This window comes from Orycteropus afer, unplaced genomic scaffold (assembly GCF_000298275.1).
Source record: "Orycteropus afer afer isolate SDZICR_OR568_19922 unplaced genomic scaffold, OryAfe1.0 scaffold00136, whole genome shotgun sequence".
Taxonomy (NCBI): domain Eukaryota; kingdom Metazoa; phylum Chordata; class Mammalia; order Tubulidentata; family Orycteropodidae; genus Orycteropus; species Orycteropus afer.
In genome coordinates this window covers 2,900,634-2,922,607 of record NW_006921723.1, presented here as the reverse complement: position 1 = coordinate 2,922,607, position 21,974 = coordinate 2,900,634, and the positions used below count along the sequence as shown (strand labels likewise).

At 51.9% G+C, this 21,974-nt stretch overlaps 1 protein-coding gene across 1 annotated transcript in view; it reads right to left on the bottom strand.

Annotated features, from left to right (window-relative positions):
- CRTC1 (CREB regulated transcription coactivator 1) overlaps window positions 1-20,264 on the bottom strand; it is a 66,836-nt gene extending 46,572 nt beyond the window's left edge. The window contains exon 1 of the mRNA XM_007945482.1: window positions 20,139-20,264. Coding sequence (XP_007943673.1) covers window positions 20,139-20,264 — 126 coding nt within the window. The remainder of the gene's footprint in view (window positions 1-20,138) is intronic.
- Between the last annotated feature and the right edge of the window lie 1,710 nt (window positions 20,265-21,974).

The following is a 21,974-nucleotide window of genomic DNA, read 5'->3' as shown; positions in this document are numbered from 1 at the left end:
GGAACGGCACATACTCCACGCCTGTCCTGGGCCCACATGCAGAGATGATTTGACTCAGTCCCAGAACCCCTGAAGGTTGGCCTATTGGTGGGCTGGGTCCCCCAGGAGGGTTGCACGCATGGCCATAGGAAGGCGAGCTGGTCAGGGGAAGGCAGGGGCATGTAGCCAGGCAGAGAGACGACAGATGTGGGGAAGAGGCCAGAGATTCCAAGGGAGAGGCCAGGAGGCTAGGAAGGGGCTCCAGGAGGGAGGCCAGCACATGCAAAGGCCTTAAGGCTTAGGGAGGAAGGGGGGGCAGCATGGGAAAGCCAAAAACCCTCGAGCGAGGAAGGGGAGGAGGGAAGGGGGCTCAGCACCTGAGGGGCCTGACTCTTGAGTATGACAAGAAGCTGCTGGAAGGTTCTAGGCCAGGGTGACCTGGGCAGACATCCCTTCTAGTGAGTGTCCCACTCCATGTCAGTGGCTGGAAAGAGCCTGGACCAAGAGGCTGGTGTAGGGAGTTGGGAGAGGGGCAGGTGGCCTTTTGGCTCATAGCAACCCTGAATCTGGAAGGATGTACAGATGGCACCCTGAGACCAAGCTCTTCCAAGTTGCATCCTGAGTGTACTTTTAACCCCACAGAGGGCCCTGGGAGGGATCTTGACACACTCAGTGTTCACCCTAATTCCCGGACAGATGCAGTTCCTGCTAGCCCCTGGGCTATTGTCTGTGCCCTTCTCTGGCCCAGTGGTCCCTCCTCCTGACACCCCCTCCATCCCAGGTTTGGCCTGCTTCCACTGTTCCTGTACCAGCTGTCAACCCTCTTCCCCAGTACGAGTGGACTGTCCTCCTCAGAGGGGGATATCTGATGAGTGTGCAGTGGCAGCTGCAAGGCCCCATGACATACCCCACAGCCAGCAATCTTCGGCCGCCTGCTTCCTCCTGGGACACTCTTGCCCCTTCCAAGCTAGGCCACTGCAGCTGCCATGCCCACTGCCAGGTACACCCCTCTCCCCCAGGAAAGCCCTGTCCAGGGCATCACCTGGGCCTCTGGGCCATTCTCATCCTGCCCACCATGCCCACTACCCCTGGACAGCTGCAGACTCTGCACCTGCGAGCACATACTAGGCATTTACCCATGCAGGTGAGACAGCAAGGGCTGGACAGGGCTGGAGGAGGCTCCAAGCCCAGGCACTCAGACGTCTGCAGGATGGGACATGTGTACAATAGATGTGCCATCCAGCCTGCATCCATGTACTATAGTGTCAGGACAGGAACACAGACAAGGGGGACAAGTGTCTAAGAACATGGGAGCCTGGCCAGTGACCCTATAGTCACCTCAGCCTGCCTGGACACCCTGCCACCTGGTGCTTCCCTTCCTCACACAGGGACCACATCTACCTTCTTCCAGCCCCTCTGAGACTCCTACCCTCCCATTACAGGGTTACCCCTTCCAGGCACCCTGACCATTAATTCTCAAGGCCCAGCCCAGCCCTGCTTTTGGAATATCCCCTTCTTCATCTCAATATCCCCACCAGGCTCAGGGCATCTGCATCCTCTGTCCCTCAAAACACTCCTGCTGGCACCACACACAGTAGTAGGACCCTCCCGCTAGCACACAAAAACTAGGGTGTCCCAGCTCCTGCCCTAGCCCCCCTGCTGCCAGCTTTCCCCCATCAAGGTGGACCTTGGGTCTTTCCCCCACACACACCAAGCATCCCTCACTCTCCCTGTGGTCACTGGCCTCAGGTCTGGCCCAAACTTCCCAGCCTTCCCCTACTCTATACACACCTCAAACCAGTCACCCTCAATCCACATACCCTGGACTCTGTATCCACTATTCCTTCATCCAGGAACCCCGTGGATCCCCACACCCAGTGACACAAACATCCCTCCTACTACCTCCTCCTCCACAGAGCCCTCCCACTTTTCCATTAGGCCATACCTCCTGCCAGGACTGATCAGTGACTCCTCAAGGGACAGCAGACATGGACTGCCTCACTGACCACAGGGATCCCACAGGGTTCTTGGCAGACGGGGACACTGAGGCAGAGAACGGCCACATGCAGTAACCAGAGACACATGGTAGGTAAGGGAAGAGCAGCCATGTTGGGCCCCTGTACTTGTGTAACCCCCAAGCCCATGACAGGTGAGGGGAAGGGGTCCACACAGCTACTAGGCTGTTTTGTCTACTCTGGAGGGTCTACCCCATCCTGCTATCCCAACATACCCTTCTCCCTCAACTGGACCATCTGTTCCATGTACTCAGACTGAGAGTTCCCCAGGGCTTGGACGAACACAGCACCAACACAGACAACCCACACATGACCTACAGCAGCCAACAGATGGCCCATGACAATCAAAGATGACCCACAGATGACCCACGGTGACCTACACATGACCCACAGCAAGCCACAGATGACCTACAAATGATCCACAGTGACCCACAGACAACCAGTAGCAACCCACAGATGACCCACAGATGAACCACATTGACCCACAGATGAACCACAGTGACCCAAGGATAACCCACAGACAACCCATGGATGGCCCATGATGGCCCACAGATGACTCAGGTTGGCCTAGGATGAGTCCTGGACAACAACCCAAGAATGACGCACTGCAAGCCTCAGACAACCCAGGATGACCCCCAGATGACCCTTGGACTACCCAAGATGACCCTCAGAGGACCCCGAGATGATTCACAGTGACCCACAGACAATTCAAGATAACCCACAATGACCATCCTGGTCTCTATCTAGTGGTCCTGGGAAGGAGTCCTACAGGAAGCCTGGCTGATACCTGCTGCCCGTAAACATACAGACTACTGAGACTCCCTGAGGGCAGGTGACCTGAGCACAAGGCCAGCAGCCTCATCTAGGGAAAAAAGAATTCGGCGACCCCTCACTCACTCACTGAACCCCAGGGCTCTAAACTCTCTGGCTAATATAGCAGCAGGGCTAGAATCCAGACCCCCTGGCACCAGACCCTAGACTCTGCCTTCCCAGGAGCAGCATGGGCTTCTGGCATTCCAGCAAATTCTCACCTGAGACAGGTGACTGACTGCAGGAGATGCCAGGAGCAAAGTCCACTACCCACAAGTGGTGTGATGGTTATGTTTGTGTGTCAACTTGGCTGGGCCTGGTTGAGTGCCTGGGCAGCTGGATGTAGTATTCCCCATGATGAGACTGGTAATCAACTCCATGTGGAATCTACTGGGAGCAGCTGAGTAGCTGCCTTTGGGATGTGGTCTGCTTCCTGTATATAAGGAGAAGCCTTGGGAATGGTCTCTAGCCTATGGCACGCTTGGACCCTACATGTAGCTGTGTCGTTGCTCAGCAGCCTGCCATGCTCTGCTGACCTTGGGACTTAACAATGGACTTAGTCAATGGCCTGCCGTGTGGTTTGGTAACATCAGGACTGTGCCCTTTTACTTGTCAACCTTGGGGCTTCTCAGCCTCAGCAGTCAGCAGCTATCTGAGTGAAGAAATGCCTCTAGCTCCACTGGGCTGGGATCAGGAGGCAGAGTGGGACCCCATAGTTGAGGGGCTTTCACCCAGCCCCTAGATCTTGGCACTTTGAACTTGGACTTAAAGCCTCCAAATTGTAAGAATAAACTCCTGTTTGTTTAAGCCATCCCATTTGTGGTATATTTCTCGTCAGAGCGGCACTAGGTAACCAGAACAGAATTTGGTACCAAGAGAGTGGGGTGCTGCTCGGACAGGCAGCTAAAATGTGGAAATAGGAGTGGAGCGCATTCTTGACCCGAGACTCTGGAAGAGAGACCCCGGCATACGCATGACAGACAGCAGGACAGAGGGCAAGAGACCGGCATGAGAGACGGCAGGAGCAGAGCTGAGAGAACCGGCATGAGATGGCGACAGCCTTACCAGCCCATGGAGGAGAAAGCTTGGTGCCTTTGGTTAGGCGGCTTCCTGGCGGAATGGGTTGCCTTCGGGCATTAACTGGTAGAAAAGATCGGCATGAAATGGAGTAGCAGGTTGGCCGGCCAATGGAGCAAAAAAAGCCGAGTGCTTTTTGGGCAGGGTTTTTCAGCGGAGTGGGTCGCCCTGGGGCATTAATCTGCAGAAGCGGAGAGAACAAGGAAACAGAAGCAGTGCTGCCTGAGCCTTAAGGGTAGGACCATGGCCTTTGGGGGTGGAATGGCCACAGCCCCCTAGGTTTCAAAGAGCCTGGCCTTCACCAACTTGGTTCTGGAGTGTGGGGCTGATAGTTCATGTGAGCCACTAGGACGGAGCCATAGCCGCTGCCCAAGAGTGAGGGGGCGGGGCTGCCATGCCCAAGAGGGAGAGGAAGGGGCCATTTCTAGGCCAAGGGGGTGAGGTCACTATTCAGGAACTAGGAGACTGGAGCCACCCAGTGGAGGAGACCTGTACCAATACCACTCATTGAAGATCTGTACAGGTGCTAAGTTGACAAGGGGTGGAATTGTGATGGTTATGTTTGTATGTCAACTTGGCTGGGCCTGGTTGAGTGGCTGGGCAGGTAGATGTAGTATTCCCCATGATGAGACTGGTAATCAACTCCATGGTGCAATCTACTGGGAGCAGCTGAGTGGCTGTCTTTGGGTATGTGGTCTGCTTCCTGTATTTAAGGAGAAGCCTTGGGAATGGTCTCTAGCCTATGGCACGCTTGGACACTGCATGTAGCTGTGTCGTTGCTCAGCAGCCTGCTATGCTCTGCTGACCTTGGGACTTAAAATGGACTTAAGTTAATGGCCTGCCGTGTGGTTTGGTAACATCAGAACTGTGCCTTTTTACTTGTCAACCTTGGGGCTTCTCAGCCTCAGCAGCCAGCAGCTGTCTGAGTGAAGAAACTCCTCTAGCTCCAGTGGGCCAGGAGCAAGAGGCAGAGCTGGACCCCAAGGTTGAGGGGCTTTCACCCAGCCCCTGGAGCCTGGCACTTTGAACTTGGACTTAAAGTTTCCCAATTGTAATAAACTCCTGTTTGTTTAAGGCCATCCCATTTGTGGTGTATTCTTGTCAGAGTGGCACTAGGGAACCAGAGCAAGTGGGATGGCATACAACCGTTTACAGAAACATTTACAGACCAGGTTTACAAGGGCACAGGGGCCGAGCCTGAGGCAGAGCCACATAAATCGCCTAAAGATGCCCCCAAAATATGCAGGAAATAGAGTTGGGGGGCTAGCAGCAGCCTCGGCAAAGACACAGCACAGAGGGTCCATATGGCACCAAAACATCAAACCATGGGGGCATGCCAGGCACATGAAGATCCGACACGTTTGGGCAAGGGTTTACGCCTCACGGGAGACCTCCAGCTCCTTGCAGCCCCCACTGCTGCCAGAATGGACAAGAAGTCTTCTGCATACCCTGATTTTGTGTATGCTGTTCCCTCTTCCCCAGAACACCCTTCCCCATCCCCATCTGTCTTGCCACTCAAGGTCACCTTCTAACACAGAAGCCTCCAGTCAGAGGTACCTCCCAATGACAAGTCACTGTCTTCAGGCTGTTGCCCTAACCACACCACTCTGTTCATACACTGGAGGCTGGATACTAGAGCATCTGACCCCAGCCACACCTGGCACAAGTCCAGCTCCACAGCCTCCAGGTGATGAATGTGAGTCATGGGGGATTGCATGAAGTGGGTGTTTATTTAATTAAAACACTACTCACAATTGCCAAAAAGTGAAAATAACCCATGTGTCCACCAATGGATGAATGGATAAACACAACATAGTCCATCCATACAATGGAGTATTACCCGATACACTCCACAACACTGACGAATCTTGAAAACATTGTGCTAAATTACAGAAGTCAGTCACAAAAGGACAAATCTTGTATGATCACAGTTACATGAAATCTCTAGAACAGGCAAATGTGTAGAGACAAAAGTTTCAGTGGTCACTGAGGGTGGGAGAGGTGGGAAATGGGGAGTTTTGCTTAGGGGAGGGAGTATATGTTAATGGTGTCATAATGATTTGAAAAAGTATAGCAAGAATGGTTACATAACTCGAAGAATAAAATCCATGTAACCGAATTGCACAGGTAGAAATGATTAAGATGGTGTGTTGCTGTTGTTATTGTTAGGTGCAGTCGAACTTTGTTCTCACAGTGACCCCATGTACCACAGGATGAAACACTGCCCAGTCGTGTGCCATCCTCACAATATTTGTTATGCTTGAACCCATCACTGCAGCCACTGTGTCAATCCACCTCATTGAGGGCCTTCCCCTTTTTCATTGACCTTCTACTTTATTAAGCATGATATCACTCTTCAGGGAATGGTCCCTTCTGACAACATGACCAAAGTACGAAAGATGAAGTCTGACCATTCCCATTTCTAAGGAGCAGTCTGGCTATACTTCTTCCAAGACAGATTTGTTCATTCTTCTGGCAGTCTATGGTATTTTCAATATTCTTTGCCAAAACCACAATTCAAATGCATCAATTTTTCTGGGGTCTCCTTTATTCACTGTCCAGCTTTATATGCATATGAGGCTATTGAAAATACCATGGTATGAGTCAGGCGCACCTTAGTCTTCAAAGTGACATCTTTGCTCCTCAATACTTTAAAGAGGTCTTTTGCAGCAGATTTGCCCAATGCAATGTGTTGTTTGATTTCTTGACTGAGATGGTGTGGGTTTTATTATATATTTTTTCACCAAAATTTTTAAAAATACCTTCCCAGAGCCCCTATCACCCCAGACTCAAAGGCCAAACCCTCACCCCAGACTATGCAGCATCATCCAAAGCTTGGCCTGGGCAGCCTGCCTGGCACCCAACCAACCCAAAGTATTCCCCACAGAAAGCATCACACTTGCCATCAAAAATGGGCTCATCAGAGAGATGACCGCTGCTTTTTAAATGATGGAGATGGGGAGTTTTGACTGAAATATTTGTTGAACAGTGACAGGTTTTGTTCCCATTCAGGAGGGAAGAGGAGCCCCCCTTATCTTTTGGGCAGGAGCTGCTAAATGGATGGTAAACTTTTTGGAAGATGAAGCATTTGAAAGTCTTACTGGGCACATTCGACTCCACTTTTGGCTTTTGAGAAACTGACCTTTAGAGTGAATTAAAGAGCACCAGAACAGAAAACAGGCTGCCATTCCTCGGGGCCGAGATCAGCCATCTACTCGCTGGTTTCCTGAGTGCTTCCCAAGGAAGGGCAAGGTGTCCAGGGGGTTCAGGTGACAGAGTAAAGGAATGGATGGTCTGGCAGCAGCTCAGGGAGGGGAGGTGGCCCAGGCCCAGACCCAGTCTCCCCTCAGGTAGCATCACTGCCTCTCACGTTCCACCCCCGGGCACTCGGAGAGTAGGAGGCACTCCACTGCCCTCGTCCTACCCTGCCCAAACCCATGAGGGCCTGCTATTCACTCCTTCAACACTATGTGTAGTTAATGCACACAAAACTGAAGCTCCTGGGAGACCCCGTGCTTCTCCCCAGCTTCAGGGGCCCCTCAACACCTAATACAGACCCCAGGCTGAAAGCAGGAACCCAGGCCACACATCCACTACCTGGGGTGGGAGCCTGACTGTGCAAGGAGACACCAGACCCTTAAAAGACCCTGGATAGAGCAGGTTATACTGAACACCTGCCAAATGCCTGCTAAGCATCCACTGTGTGCCTGCTGAATGTCTGCTGAGCACCCACTGGGTGCATGCCCAGTGCCTACTAAGTGCCTTCTGAGCATCCACTGGGTAGCTGCTGAGTGCCTGCTGTGTTTCTACTGAGTATGGGCTGAATGTCTGCTATGCACCCGCTGTATGCCTGCTGAGTGCCTGCTGAGCACCCACCCCACTATGAGTCTGCTAAATGCCTTCCATGTGCACAATTCCAGAATCACAACCACAATGAGCATGTGCTGAGTACTATCTACGTGCCAGGTCCCATCCCAGACATACCACACACGTTAACGAAGTTGTACCATAATCTGTCAAGGTGGAGAACACTGTGACCCTACTTCACTGAACAAGGAACAGAGCTAGAAGGGGACATCCTGGGTCTAATATCCCCCTAGGGAAAGCAGGGAGCAGACTGAGCCTGGCACCAATAGACAATGTCACCCTCTGAGGCTCTGTGTGCTACAGAACACCCCACGCTCTCTCCCTCTGCAGCCAGCTGAGAACCCTGAGGCGGCAGCCCGGCTGCACTTCGTGTCCATCTGGCAGATTATAAATATTGATTCTCTCCCTGTCCGGGGTCACAAGGCATGCAATGGCTTCCCTGTTTGCGCACCTGGGCTGCCCCTGCCTTGGGTCGTCAAGCCTGGCCAGGGCAGGGCACCCCTCCTCTATTCTGGGTTTGGGTCGGACATGATGATGGGAGGAGAAGGTGAAGTCAGAGATACCTCAACTACAAACAGGGGGCTTTCTACCCTATGAACTCTGAGGGGACAGTGGGAACTACCTGCCCTCACCCCTTTGCTTTGGTTCTTGTATCACAGCCTGGGAGACCATTTGCCTACCTCCCCTTAAACCCTGTCACTAACCCACTGCTGTCAAGTCACTTCTGACTCATGGTAACCCCATGTGGGCAGAGCAGAACTGCTCCATAGGGTTTTCAAGGCTCTGATCTTTCAGCAGATCACCAAGCCTTTCTTCCATGGTGCTCTTGGGTAGGTTCAAACTGCCAACCTTTAGGTTAACAGCTGAACACTTAACTGTTTGCACCACCCATAAAGTTAAAGATTGAATTGTGTCCCACAGAGAATGTGCTGGGATTCTGACCCCTATATCTGCGGATGGGATCCCATTCAGGAACACAATTTTCTTTGTTATGTTAATGAGGCCACACCAGTATAGGATGTGTCTTAAGCCAATCACTTTGAGATATAAAAAGAGCAGATTAGGCCCAGAGAAAAGGAAGCACAGATGGGGGGAGACAGATGCCACCTGGAGATCGCCAAGGAACTAAGGGAGAGAAGCTGACAGAGCCAAGGGACCAGAGCAGACAGAGAGAGCCTTTCCCTAGAGCTGGTGCCCTGAATTTGGACTTCCAGCCTCCGTAACTGTGAGACAACTAACTTCTGTTCTTTAAAGCCACCCACTGTGACATCCCTGTTATAGCAGCACTAGGAGACCTGACCAAACAGCAAATGCTCCAAGGCTACATGGGACAGAATTACAGAGGCTTCCCTTCTGGGTCAGTGCACTGGTCCAATGGCAGCTCTCCCACCTGCGAGATTCTGTGACATGCACTCTATGGGCCTCAGTCTTCCCTTCTGTCGTCGGTTACCCTACATTCTTGTCAGATGCTCCCAGATCAGAGGACTGTGTTTCACACAGCTGGGCTCTCCCGCCCTGTCTGCACTTCACAGTCTCAGCAGAGATGGAAGAGGCATCAGGACCCCTCACTGCAGCACTGCTGACATTTGGTTCTGGAGAGCTGTCTGGGGTGGGGCAGCCTTGTGTGTTGTAGGTTGCTGAGCAGCACCCCTGGATTTCACCCACCAGATGTCAGTAGTCACCCACCAGGTGTGATACCTAAAAATGTCTCCAGACATGGCCAATGTCCTCTGGGTGAGATTCCACTGACCTCCAGGTAACTCTGTGCTTCCTAATCATCTGACCTACTGAAGTCCTAGGATGCTGCACACGTTGAAATATACATACGACCAGGGAGGGAGAGAGGATGGAAATCACAGAAGCTGGTCACCTGGCTTTTGTATGATGTCACCTACCAGGAATTTATTCTTGTGTATGCCTGGGTGGCACAAACCATTAAGTGTACAGCTGCTAACGAAAACATTGGAGGCTCAAGTCCAGCTGGAAGCACCTCAGAAGAGAAGCCTGGCAATCAACTTGCAAAAGCTCAGCCAGTGAAAACCCTGTGGAGTGCGGTTCTCCTCTGACACACAAGGGGTCGCTGTGAGTGCATGCAACTTGGCAACAACTGGTTTTTTATAGTGTGAGCAGGGACTGAACTCAACTTTGTTCCCCCAAATAATTAATGCAAGGTTCCCAACTCCACTGCTGATGTTTGGGGCCGGATCATTCTCCGTGGGGGGCCTATGTGTGCACTGCAATGTTGAGCAGCATCCCTGGCTTCCACCCACTCCATGCCAGTAGCACCCCTAAGTCATGACAACCACAAATGTCCCCAGACATGGTTAATATATCTGCGGGTCAGCCCCAGCCCCAGCCCAGGGGGACACTGCTCTACACAGAGGGGCCTGGCATTCTCTAAGGGTCCCTCCCTGACGCTTGGTGATCCACGTCACAGAGCTCAGGCCAACCTTCACTCACAGGTCTAATCCTTCCCCTGGCATTTCAGGGGGTCCTGTTTCAAAATAAACCCTCACGCCTCCTCAACTCACTGAGCAGTACTCTAGGAGCAGCCAGAACCTGAGCCCCTTGAGCCCCTACCCAAGCGGAAAGCAGGAAGCCGCACTGCAGAGAACAGCAGAGAAGGGCCAACATTTCAAGCGCTTCCAAGGCACACTGGCTCTGGCCCAGTGTAACCTGATTAGTCCCACCCAGCCCCCATGGAGGGGCCAGAAGGCCCACAGTACAGACAGGAGCCAGAGCACAGGGTGGGGATGTAAGCGGCCTGGATAGAGTCACCAGGAGCCGTGCCCCCAGTTGACCTTGAAGACAGTGATGGCAGAACACCTCTGGGCCATACAGACTAATGTGGACCCCTGTGCCACTGATCAGGAGTCAGCCCCAGCACACACACCCTTCAGACCCTCCCCAGTGCCTGGGCTACCCACCATGACACTCACTCAGCATTGTGGTCCACATCCTGGACCAGAGGCTTAGGAGAACCTGACAGTCTGCACTCTCCATCTCCCCAGGTGGCTCAGAGACCCTGTAAGTGGAAGAACCGATGCCCACCACTCACTGTCACCCTGGCACTCATACTATATTGCTCTAGGTCAAGGGGTCTCAAATTGCTGGTGAGACGAGCTAGCCCAGGGGCAGGCAAATGTCTTCAATAAAGGGTCAAATGGTAAATATTGCCACTTTGCAGGCCAGATGGTCTCTTTCACAATGGCCCACCTCTTCCTTTGTCACACAAAAGCAGCCCCAGACCACGTGTCAACAAATGGGTGTGGCTACATGCCAGTAAAACCAAACCAAAAAAACAAATAAATAAAACATCACTGACCAAATCTGTACACTCATGTTCACTGCTGCAGTATTCACAACAGCCAAGAGGTGGAGACAACCCAGGTATCCATCAAGAGATGAATGGATAAACACAGCATGGTCCATTCACATAATGGAATATTACTTAGCCATAAAGAGAAACGAAGTTCTAAGGTCCCTGGGCGGCGCAAATGGTTTGTGCTTGGCTAGAAACCTAGAAGTTAGCAGTTTGAACCCAGCCAGCAGCACTGCAGGAAAAACAGGCCTAGCGATCTGCTTCCAGAAAGATGGCAGTCATGAAAACCCTACGGAGCAGCTCTGTAACACACGGGGCCTCCTAAGTCACAAATCAACAACAAAACAAAATCAACCAGAGAAATGAAGTTCTGACACATGTTGGGACATGGCTGAACCCTGAAAACATGCTGAGTAAAGTAAGTCCGTCACAGAGGAACAATGTCACTTATATGAAACAGGCAAACGTACAGAGACCGAAGCTTAGTGCTTATCAGGAATGGGATGGTAAGGGGTTGGGGAGTCACTGCTTGAGGGGCACTGAGTTTCTGTTCATGGTGGTGGGAGAATTTAGAAAACAGAGAGTGGTGGTGGATGCACAATATTATGACCATAACATCACTGACTTGTACACGTAAAAAGCTGCTGAAATGGCAAATGTACTGTTTTCTATGTTTTTACAATAAAAGAAAAACGTTAATTGTCAGAAAACAGCAAAACTTTACTGACAAAAACAGGTGGCAGTTGCTGACCCACAGAGTGGTGGGTGAAGACATCAATGTAGTGGCTCCCAGTCAACATTTTTAATGAAACAGACCACACAGTGCCCACACGGCCATGCACAGTGAAGGGGACACCTTGGAGAAACCTCTGTTTTGACTGCAGGTTGGCTGGTAGGTGCTGGGGTGCTATGAAAAATGGATTTCTAACAAGGCCCTCCATTGACACTGGCTGCAACAACAGACTCAAGCATAGCAACGCTTGTTAGGATGGTGCAAGACCGGGCAGTGCTTCCTTCTGTCGTATGCAGAGTAGTTATGAGGCAGCTCTGACTTGATGCCCTCTAATGACAACAACAATAACAACAGGGCTCTGGGTAGTGCAAATGGTTAAGCACTGGCTGCTAACTGCAAGGCTGGCGACTGGAATCCACGCAGTGGTGCCACGGAAGAAAGTCCTGGCCATCTGCCTCCATAATGGTAACAGTCAAGAAAACCCTATGGAGCAGTTCTACTCTATAACACATGGGGTCAACTCACCAGCAATAGGTTTGGTTTTTGGTTTCCAACGGGTCTGGAGAGACACAATCAATGTGAGATTGCACTGGTACCGAACAGGACGCTTTTCTGGGCCTCAGTTTTCCCATCTGCAAAATGGAAATAATGACCCCTCCTGGGGGGGAGTGGATGAGCAACGAGACCCTGGGGCTGGGTAGAAGCTACATGGTGCCGAGCACAGATTATGGATTCTATAAGCACAGAAAGCAAGCCTGTCATCCTCTTCTCTGAACACCCCCTGGCAGTACCCCATCCCTCCTAGAATAAAGTCCCAGCTCCTGCCATACACCTCAGCTCCAGGGCCCACTACCCTCTAACCAAACCCTCTTTTTCCCTTCCTTGAAGCTGCCATGCTCCCTCTCACCCCATCCTGTATCTCATTCACCATCACTCTGCCCCAACCCCTGTGCAAGTGAAGACCAGAATTTCTGACGGAGATGAATGAAGTGTCCACTCCAGGGCATGTCTGGTGCAACATGTCCAGGGAAGGACAGAAATGTATCTGTCAGGGAGTCTCTGGCCCCACCCCAACCCATGTGGCTCCCAACAAGGAATCAAAATGCTGCAGGGTCTGCCATAGGCTAGAGTGTATATGAGTGTTCTGTGACTGCTGTAACAAATGACCACAAATGGGGCAATATGAAATAGAAATTTATTTCCTCACAGTGTATAATACCCGGGTGGTATCAATGGTGAACATACTTGGCTGCTAACCAAAAGGTTGGAGGTTCGAGTCTACCCAGAGGCACCTTGGAAGAAAGGCCTGGCGATCTACTGCAAAAAATTCAGCCAGTGGAAACCCTAAGAGCACAGTCCTACTCTGACAGGTGAGGTCGCCATGAGTTGAAGTTGGCTCCATGGCAACTGGCTGGTTCTGGAGGCCAGGAGTCTGAAATCAAGCTGTCACAGGGCCGTGCTCCCTCTGGAGGCCCTGGGGGAGGATCTTTCTTGTCTCTTCCAGCTTCTGGTGGCTCTAGTGTTCCTGGGCTTCTGGCTGCATCACTCTAACTTCTGCCTCTGTCTTCACATGGCCATCTCCTCTTCTGTCTTTCCTTCCCCTTCACTTACAGCACTACCACTGGATTGAAACTCACCCTACATCCTATCCAATGCTCCCTAGAAGCAGAGTTGGCAAGACTTCATCTTGCTTACTTTGGACATGGTATCAGGGGAAGCCAATCCCTGTGGAAGAACATCATGCTTGGTAAAAGTAGAGGGTCAGCAAAAAAAGAGGAAGCCCCTCAACAAAATGGATTGATACAGTGGCTGCAACAATGGACTCAAACATACCGACTATTTGCGATGATGACCCAGGAACAGGCAACACTTCATTCTGTTACACAGGGGTCATCAGGGGGCAGAGCTGACCCCACAACACCTAACAACAACAGAGCCTATAAAGTGCAAATGGTTTGCACTCAACTACAAACTTAAAGGTTAGTGGTTTGAACATACCTGGAGGTGCTGTGAAAGAAAGGCATGGCAATCTGCTTTCATAAAGATGACAGCTAAGAAAACCCCACGGAGCTCAGTTCTACTCTGCAACACATGGGGTCACTATGAGTCCATATCAACTGGATGGCGGCAGATTTGGCTGCTCTAGTTTTATATCCAGGATAATCTTATCTCAAGATCCTTAATTAATCACATTTTCAATGACTCTATTTCCAAACAAGGTTCCATTCACAGGGGGCTGGACGTGGCACATCTTTCTGGAGGACACCACTCGGTCTACTGTGGGTACACAGGACACACCTGGGGTGCACTCAGATTGCTGGGGTTTATAGGAATGGGGGCCAAAGGACACTCTGCCCACTCTCTGGGCAGCAGCTCAGAAGCAGTGGGAATCAAGCCTGCATCCAGAACAGCTGGCACCGCAGGAGCAGGGCCAGGAGGGGCGCTTCCTGTGGTCAGCTAACCCGCCTGCCACCAATCCACGCTTACGCCCAGGAACCCTTCTTCTCCAGCCTGAACAACACTAGAGCCCGGGGAGACCAGGAGGACACACACTCTCCCATCCTAGTGAGTTGTAGGCCAGGAGTGATGCAGAGACAATCTATTCTCAGCGCTGCACACAAGGGGTTCAGAGGCTAGGGTCAGATGTGTGGCTTCTGTACACCCCCACCCTTCCCATTCACCACACATCCCATCCACATGCACATGTGTAAACCCACACATCCATCCACCAGCAAGTCCACCCCCCCATCCCATCCAGACACATCTGTCCCCCTCACGTTCACCCATATGCACATCCATCCCTCCCACATCCCATTCATATGCACATCGGTCCCCCCATATCCATCCTCCTGCATGTCCATCTTTCCTGCAGTTGTCCACCTAACATCCATCTCCTCCACACTTCCATCCCCCATGTCCATCCACACACACATCCATCACACTGTGTCTATCACATGCACCTCCATCCCCTGACACATCCATCTCTGTCTCACCACACACATCTATCCTCCCCCCATATCCAATCACTCCCACACGTCCATTCTCCCCACACATCCATCCCCAACACATCTGTCTATACCCACGTCCTTCCACCCACCCGCATATCCCTCCCCCTGCACATTCATCTACTCCTGCACCCTACTGCCCCACACAGCCACCCAGGCAGCCCTGCAGCCAACACATCACCAGGACACACCGTTTCTGGGTTCATCCCCTCAACTTCCTCCCTAGCTCAACCTTCCCTACCTGGGCGTCTATGGCTGCCTCTCACCATCTCCCTATGTCTCCTCTTGCCCCCACGTGTCCCAGTCACAGCCACAGCCATCTCTTTAGAACAGGAAGTATCCTCAAATGGTTATATATGGAGTTACCACCTGATCCAGCAATTCCACTCCTGGGAATATGCCCAGGAGAAATGTAGATGTGCGTCCACACAGAAACCTGTGCACCAATGTTCACTGCAGCACTATTCCAACAGCCCAAAAGGTAGACACAATCCAAATGCCCATTAACAAATGATGGATAAACACAATGTAGTCCGTCCACACAACGGAATATTACCCAGCAACCAAGAGGAGTGAAGTCTGGTACATGCTACAACCTAGCTAAAGCCTGCAAACATTATGCTCACGGAGAGAAACTAGACACAAAAGGACACAGACTGCACGATTCCATTTACATGTAAGTCCAAAGCAGGCAAATCCAGACAGGAAGTAGATTAGTGGTTGCCTAGGGCTTTGGGGAAAGAGGAAAACGGAGTGACTGCTAATGGTACAATGTCTCCCTTTGAGGTGATGGGAATGTTCTGGAACCAGACAGAGATAGACAGTGGTTGCACCACATGGTAAATGTACTAAATGTCAGTGAATTACGTCCTAAATTTAAATAGGTGAATGGTGTATGGATTGTATCTTAATAAAACTGCTTTTAAAAAAGTGGATTGGCCCTTCGTAAGCACAAACCTCCCCTCAGTCTGCTCATTAGGTAGATGTGCAACCCCCTAGGCCCCCAATTGCTCTTGCTGTCCCCCCTCCCTGCCCCCACCAGCCTCACTGATCTCCACCCTGTCCTCATCTTCACCAAACCCTTCCCCACTGGAGCCTCTGCACCCACCATCCCCCACCCGATGTCTGGCCCCGGGGGTACTCAACATGTGGGGATTCCGTCCCACGCCTGGGGTCCAGCCTCTCACCCTTAGCACCCCTCTGCTTGACTCTCTCCAAGCCATCCCTTTACCGTGATTCTTTCCCAGGCTCCCTCAAACACTATCAGCTTCCCAAGAGCATGGCCTCCACAGGAGAGGATGTTGGCTGCCCTCAAGTTAGTTCCGACTCATGGTGACCCCACAAACAACAAAATTAAATGCTGCCTGGTCCTGTGCCATCACTACGATTGGTTGTGGATTGGACTACTGGGATCCAGAGGGTTTCCAACGGCTGATTTTCGGCAGTCCATTGCCAGGCCCTTTTTCCCAGTCCATCTCAGTGTGGCAGCTCCGCTGGTATCTGTTCAGCATCACAGCAACATACACGCCTCCAAGGACAGACGGGTAGTGGCTGTGCACGAGGTACAGTGGGCAGGAATTGAACCCAGGTCTCCCACGTGGAAGGTGAGAGAAATCTACCACTGAACCACCAAAGCCCCTATCCAGATCTCCAGGTCAAGATTCTGAAGCTCAAGGGCTGAGATATTAGCCCAAGTCACACACCAAAGTGCCACAGTCCGCCAACTACACTCTGCACAGAGTCTGAGGGCAGAAGAGGACAGCTTCCATCCTTTGGCTCTACACCTTGCAGGCAGTCTCCCCAGTAAAAGAGATGGGGGCACGTGTTGGTTAAAATCTGAAGACCCTCCCATTGCAGCCGCCAACCTGAGAGCAGACCACCATGACAGAAAGGGTGGCCTTTCTGCCTGAGGAGTGAAAATGCTGCCCTTCAGAATCCACATCAGAGGAGCAGGTACTGATAGACCACACCTGTCCACCAAACCCTCAAAATCCAACCCACTGCCATTGAGTCAATTCTGACTCATACCAACCCTCACTGGGTTTCCAAGGCAGTAAAACTTTACAAAAGTAGATTGCCTCACCTTCCTTCCATGGAGCAGCTGGTGGGTTTGAACTGCCAGCCTTCTGGTTAGCAGTCAAATGCCTTAGGCACTGTGCCACCTGAGTACCTGTCCACAGGCACTATCCACAACCCATGGTGTCTACTGTGGAGGAGGAGACATGCCCCTGGCCCCAGTGGAATGAGTCAGCTAGGAATCAGAGGGAAACAATCAGTACACCTGTCCCAGTGCCATAAGCACAGTCCCCCTACCCAAGGCCATGAGCCCTCAGGCTGCAGCTGTGCTTTCACAGCCTGCCCACACCCAGGACTCCAGGACTCTCGCCCAGGCCTGCCTCCCACCACCCTCCAACTCAGAGTTCCCCATTATGGCAATGTGGACAGCTGGGGCCAGATCATTCCGGGGTAGGGCCATACTGTACACTGTGGGGTGCTGAGCAGCATCATGATCCACATGTACTCAAAACCAATAGCACCCCGCCCCCAGTTGTTATAAGCACAAATGTCCCCTGAGGGCAGAATCATCCCTGGGGTGATAACAACACTCCAAGTGTCTCTAAAATCCAATGGAAACTCACCTCGACTGAGAGTCCACTTCCCCCATCCTCTTATACCCACCTTCCATCCACCCCATGCATAGGAAAAGAACAGAGAGGGGAAAGGAACTGGGAAATGGATCTCAGGGCTGAGAGATCTGCCAGCTGTGTATTCTGAAAATCTTTTCTACATCCATCAACAATCAGACAAATAAACACAAGGTAGTCCATCCATTAAATGGAATATTACTCAGCCATAAAAAGGAATGAAGTCCTGATACCTGCTACAACATGAAAGAAACCTGAAGAAAAGCTGAGCAAAAAAAACCACTCACCCACAAAAGGCCACACACTGTGTGACTCCATTTATATGAAATGTCCAGACCAGACAAATCCACAAAGACAAGAAGTAGATTCATGGTTGCCAGGGGCTGGGAGGAGGGAAGAGGGGAATGACTGCTCATGGGGACAGGATCTCTTTTCCTGGATGCTATGGAATTAGACAGTGGTGATTACATGGGTCTGAATACACTCAGAACCACTGAGCTGTAGACTTTAAAAGAGTGAATTGTATGGTATGTGGATTATACCTCAATAAAGCTGTTATTTCAAAAATTTTTTTCTACAACAACAAGCCATCTTCAACCACAAGGCAGAAATCCAACACCCAGCTCTGACCACAGCCATGAATGGAGTGTGAGCCCTTGTTCCTGACGCACTACAAACCCTGGACACCTACTGCACACCAACACAACAGACAAAATGAAGCTACCGCCCTCTGCCCTCAAAGCCCTATCCTGCAGGGAATATTTATACTGCACAGTTTCATTCATTCATTCATTCACCAACCACATCTTCCTCTACATCTTGAATGCATGCATGAGGTGCTCGAATTGAGTGAACGTGTCGCATCCACCAAGCAGTCAGAGCAGATACATGCTGAACAAATGCAAGAAAAGGAAGACATAAATCTGAGTTTGTAAGGTCACCCCTGCCCAGAAAGACACACCAAGCAATTATAAAACCACATGGTCAGAAAGTTGCACCTAGGAAGCAAGCTGCAAAGAAAGCAGGTCCACCTGGACTGTCTCTGCTTGGACCCAGAAAGGTGGTCTCGGTAAGTCCTCCCAGCCCCTCCCCCAGGCCTTGCACGCTGGGGGATCCCACCACTCCACGGCTGAGGTCACTACCATCTGGGCAAAGAAGTTGGCCTAAATCTGATTGGGGGGGGGGGGATGCTACCGAGACAGGAGGAGCCTAGGGACCTCAGTATGGTCACATGGTCAGAGAGCTGGGACCCAGAATAAGAGCAAGGTGTCTGACCTCTGTCCCAGCCAAGCCCCTTCTTCGGGGCCATAGTCGCCTCCCAGATGAGGTCAGTAGGGCAAATGCACTGTCAGCACCTGGTGGAACCTGGACTGCCCCTGCAGGCTATCCCTCCACCTTGGTCCTAATGGACCCTGTTCCAGTGGGAGAAACATCACCTGGCCCCGCTACATGGGATGCATGGGGGAGAGGTGGCTGTCCCCACTCCAAGCTCCAGAACGGACCACAAGCTGCCTTCCCAACCCTCTCAGGTCCCCATGGAGGCTGGCACTCTAACCTTTCCCTCAGGTGTCCAACAGAAAGAGACACCCATCCCATGCCAGGTCCCTTAGGATGGCACCTGTTCCTCCTCTAACACCAGAGAGTAAGAGAGGTAACAATGATATCAGGGTATCTGTCTCCCTCACATAATGATTTGGGGGTCCCTGTTCATTAGGTAACAATGATACAGAACAATGTCCTTCTCAGGTAGCAATGATATAGGACCACCTCTCTTCCCTAGGTAATGATGAGGGAGTGCCTGTCCTTATCTCAGCTAAAAATAATTTGGAAGCACCTGTCACCTTCCAGTAGCAACTATGTGGGGGCACCTGTCTCCATCAGGTACCAATGATGTGCAGGCACCTATTCCTCCCCTGAAGTAACAACGATTTGGGGGTCCTGTCCCACAAAGATAACAATGATGTGGGAACATCTCCCTCAGGTAGCAGTGATGCAGGGAAACCTGCCCTCTTTAGGTAGCAATGATGTAGGGGCATCTGTGTCCCCCCAGATAGCAACAATATAGAGATTTCTGACCCCCACCACACAGATAACACTGATGTGAGGACACCTGTTTCCTTCAGGTAGCAATGATGCAGGGAAACCTGTCCCCTCCAGGTAGTCATGATATAGGGGCAACAATGTAGAGACCTCTGTCCCCCCAGGTAACAGTGATGTAGAGGCACCTGTCCTCTCTGGGAAGCAATGATGTTGGGGCACCTGTCCCCTCCAGGTAACAATAATGGGAGGGCACCTGTCTTCTTCAGGTAGCAATGATACTGGGAAACCTGTCCCCTCCAGATAGCAATGATGCGGGGGCATCCATCCCCTCTAGGTAGCAATACTCTAGGGCACCTGTCCCCTCCAGGTAACAATAATGGGAGGGCACCTGTCTTCTTCAGGTAGCAATGATGCTGGGAAACCTGTCCCCCTCAGGTAGCAATGATGCGGGGCACCTGTGCTCTCCAGGTAACAATGATGCGGGCCCCTGTCCCGCCCACGACGTCCGGAGGGTGGGGACACCTGTCCACAAGCCACGCACACCCCGCCCCCGCCCCGCCCCCCGCGCCCCCAGCCTCGGGGCTAGAGCCCCCGCCCCGTTCACCGCCCCCTCCCGGCAGGGGCTGGGCCGCGACAGCCCCTTACCCGCGCGGCCCGCGTCAAGCTCAGGTCCTTCATGACCTCCTCGAAGGCCGCCGTCTCCTCCGCTTGCTTCTGGTTGTGCAGCGCAATCTTCTCGCTGAATTTCCGCGGATTGTTCGAAGTCGCCATCTTCTCACCACCACCACCTCCTCCACCTCCTCCTCCTCCTCCTCCTCCTCCTCCTCCTCCTCGCCCCCCACTCGCCCGCGCCACCGCGCAAGCGCTGGCCGGGCCCGCGAGCGGAGGGTAGTGCGCAGGCGTGCCGGAGGCCGGAATGACGGCGCAGGCGCATGGGAGCGGCGCGCGACGCGGAGGCGAGAGCGCACGCGCGCCCTCGAGGTTTTTCTGGAGCGAAGCTGCGGCGCGAACGGCTGGCGGGGCACGGGGGTTAGGGGGAGTAAATAGATTTCTGCGCAGGCGCAGTGAGCTACCAGCGAACTCGCTGAACAACGGCCGCTTGGCTGTTGATTGAACCAAGTCCGGGCGGGCTGGGCTGGGCTGGGCTGGGGCGCTGGAACCCCCAAAATGCAGACAGACCGGCCCAGACCTTTTGCAAGGGTAAGGCAGGCACTCCTCAAGGACAGGGCTTGGACCCCAGCTTTGAGACCAGTCCACAGTCGATGGCATTCATTCATTGGAACAATGAATACATTCATTCATTCAACAAGTATTTATTGAATACCTACTAAATAGTGATCGGCAAACCGAGGTACAGAAGTGAACAAGCAGACGGGTCCCTGCCCCTGTGGGGTGCACAGTTAGGGGTGGACGCGCACAACCGGTAAGCAGAACCAAGAACATTTTGGAAGGTGATAATGTAATGAGGAGAATAAATTGGTGATGGACTGGAGCAAGGGAGAGGGAGGAAGCGGCATGTCCCTCAGCCGCCACGTCAGAAGAGGAGTCACAACTGAACTGGGGCCTGAGCCTTGCAAGCAGAGCCCAGCCCATAAACCCAGGTGTTGTCCTCCACACCATTCTTTTCCTATCCCCTCATATTTGACCGGTTCTCTTTCCCTTCCCAGATCCTTAAGGCCCAAACCCAAAACTCATTGCCATCCAGTTGATCTCTACTCATGGCAACCACATGTATTACATAGTAGAACTGCTCCATGGGTTTTCTTGCCTATAATCTTTATAATGGGAGTTCTGGTGGTGTAGTGGTTAAAGCATTCAGCTGCTAACCAAAAGGTCGATGGTTCAAACCCACCAGCTGCTCTGTGGGAGAAAGACGTGGCAGTCTGCCCCTATGGGGCATTTCCAGTCTGTCTTATAGAGTCACTCTGAGTTGGAATTGACTTGATGGCGTGGGTTTGGTTTGGTTTAATCTTTATGAAGCATATCTCCAGGGCTTTTTTTCCATGGTGCTGCTGGGTGGGTTCGAATTACCAATCTTTTGATTGAGCACACACTGTGCCACACAGTGACCTAAAGGATAGAAATTACAGACTCCTCTGTGTGAATTTTGCCAACCCTGTCTTGTGCCTAAGGCATTTGACTGCAAACCAGAAGACTGGCAGTTCAAAACCACTAGCCACTCCTCAGATGGAAGGTTGGGCAATCTACTTCCATAGTGATACTGCCTCAGAAACCCCAGGAGGGGTTACTATGAGTCAGATCCAACTGGACGGCAGTGAGTTTGGTTTGGTTTTTTGGTTCTTGCTGGATGTGGTATAGTGCTCTGGTGGTATAGTGCTTAAGGCATTTGACAGGTAAACAGAAGGTTGGTAGTTCAAACCCACCAGCTGCTCCATGGAGGGAAGCTGGGGAAATCTACTTCTATAAAGATTTTCACATCGGAAACCCAATGGGAGTCGCTATGAGTTGGAATTGACTCAA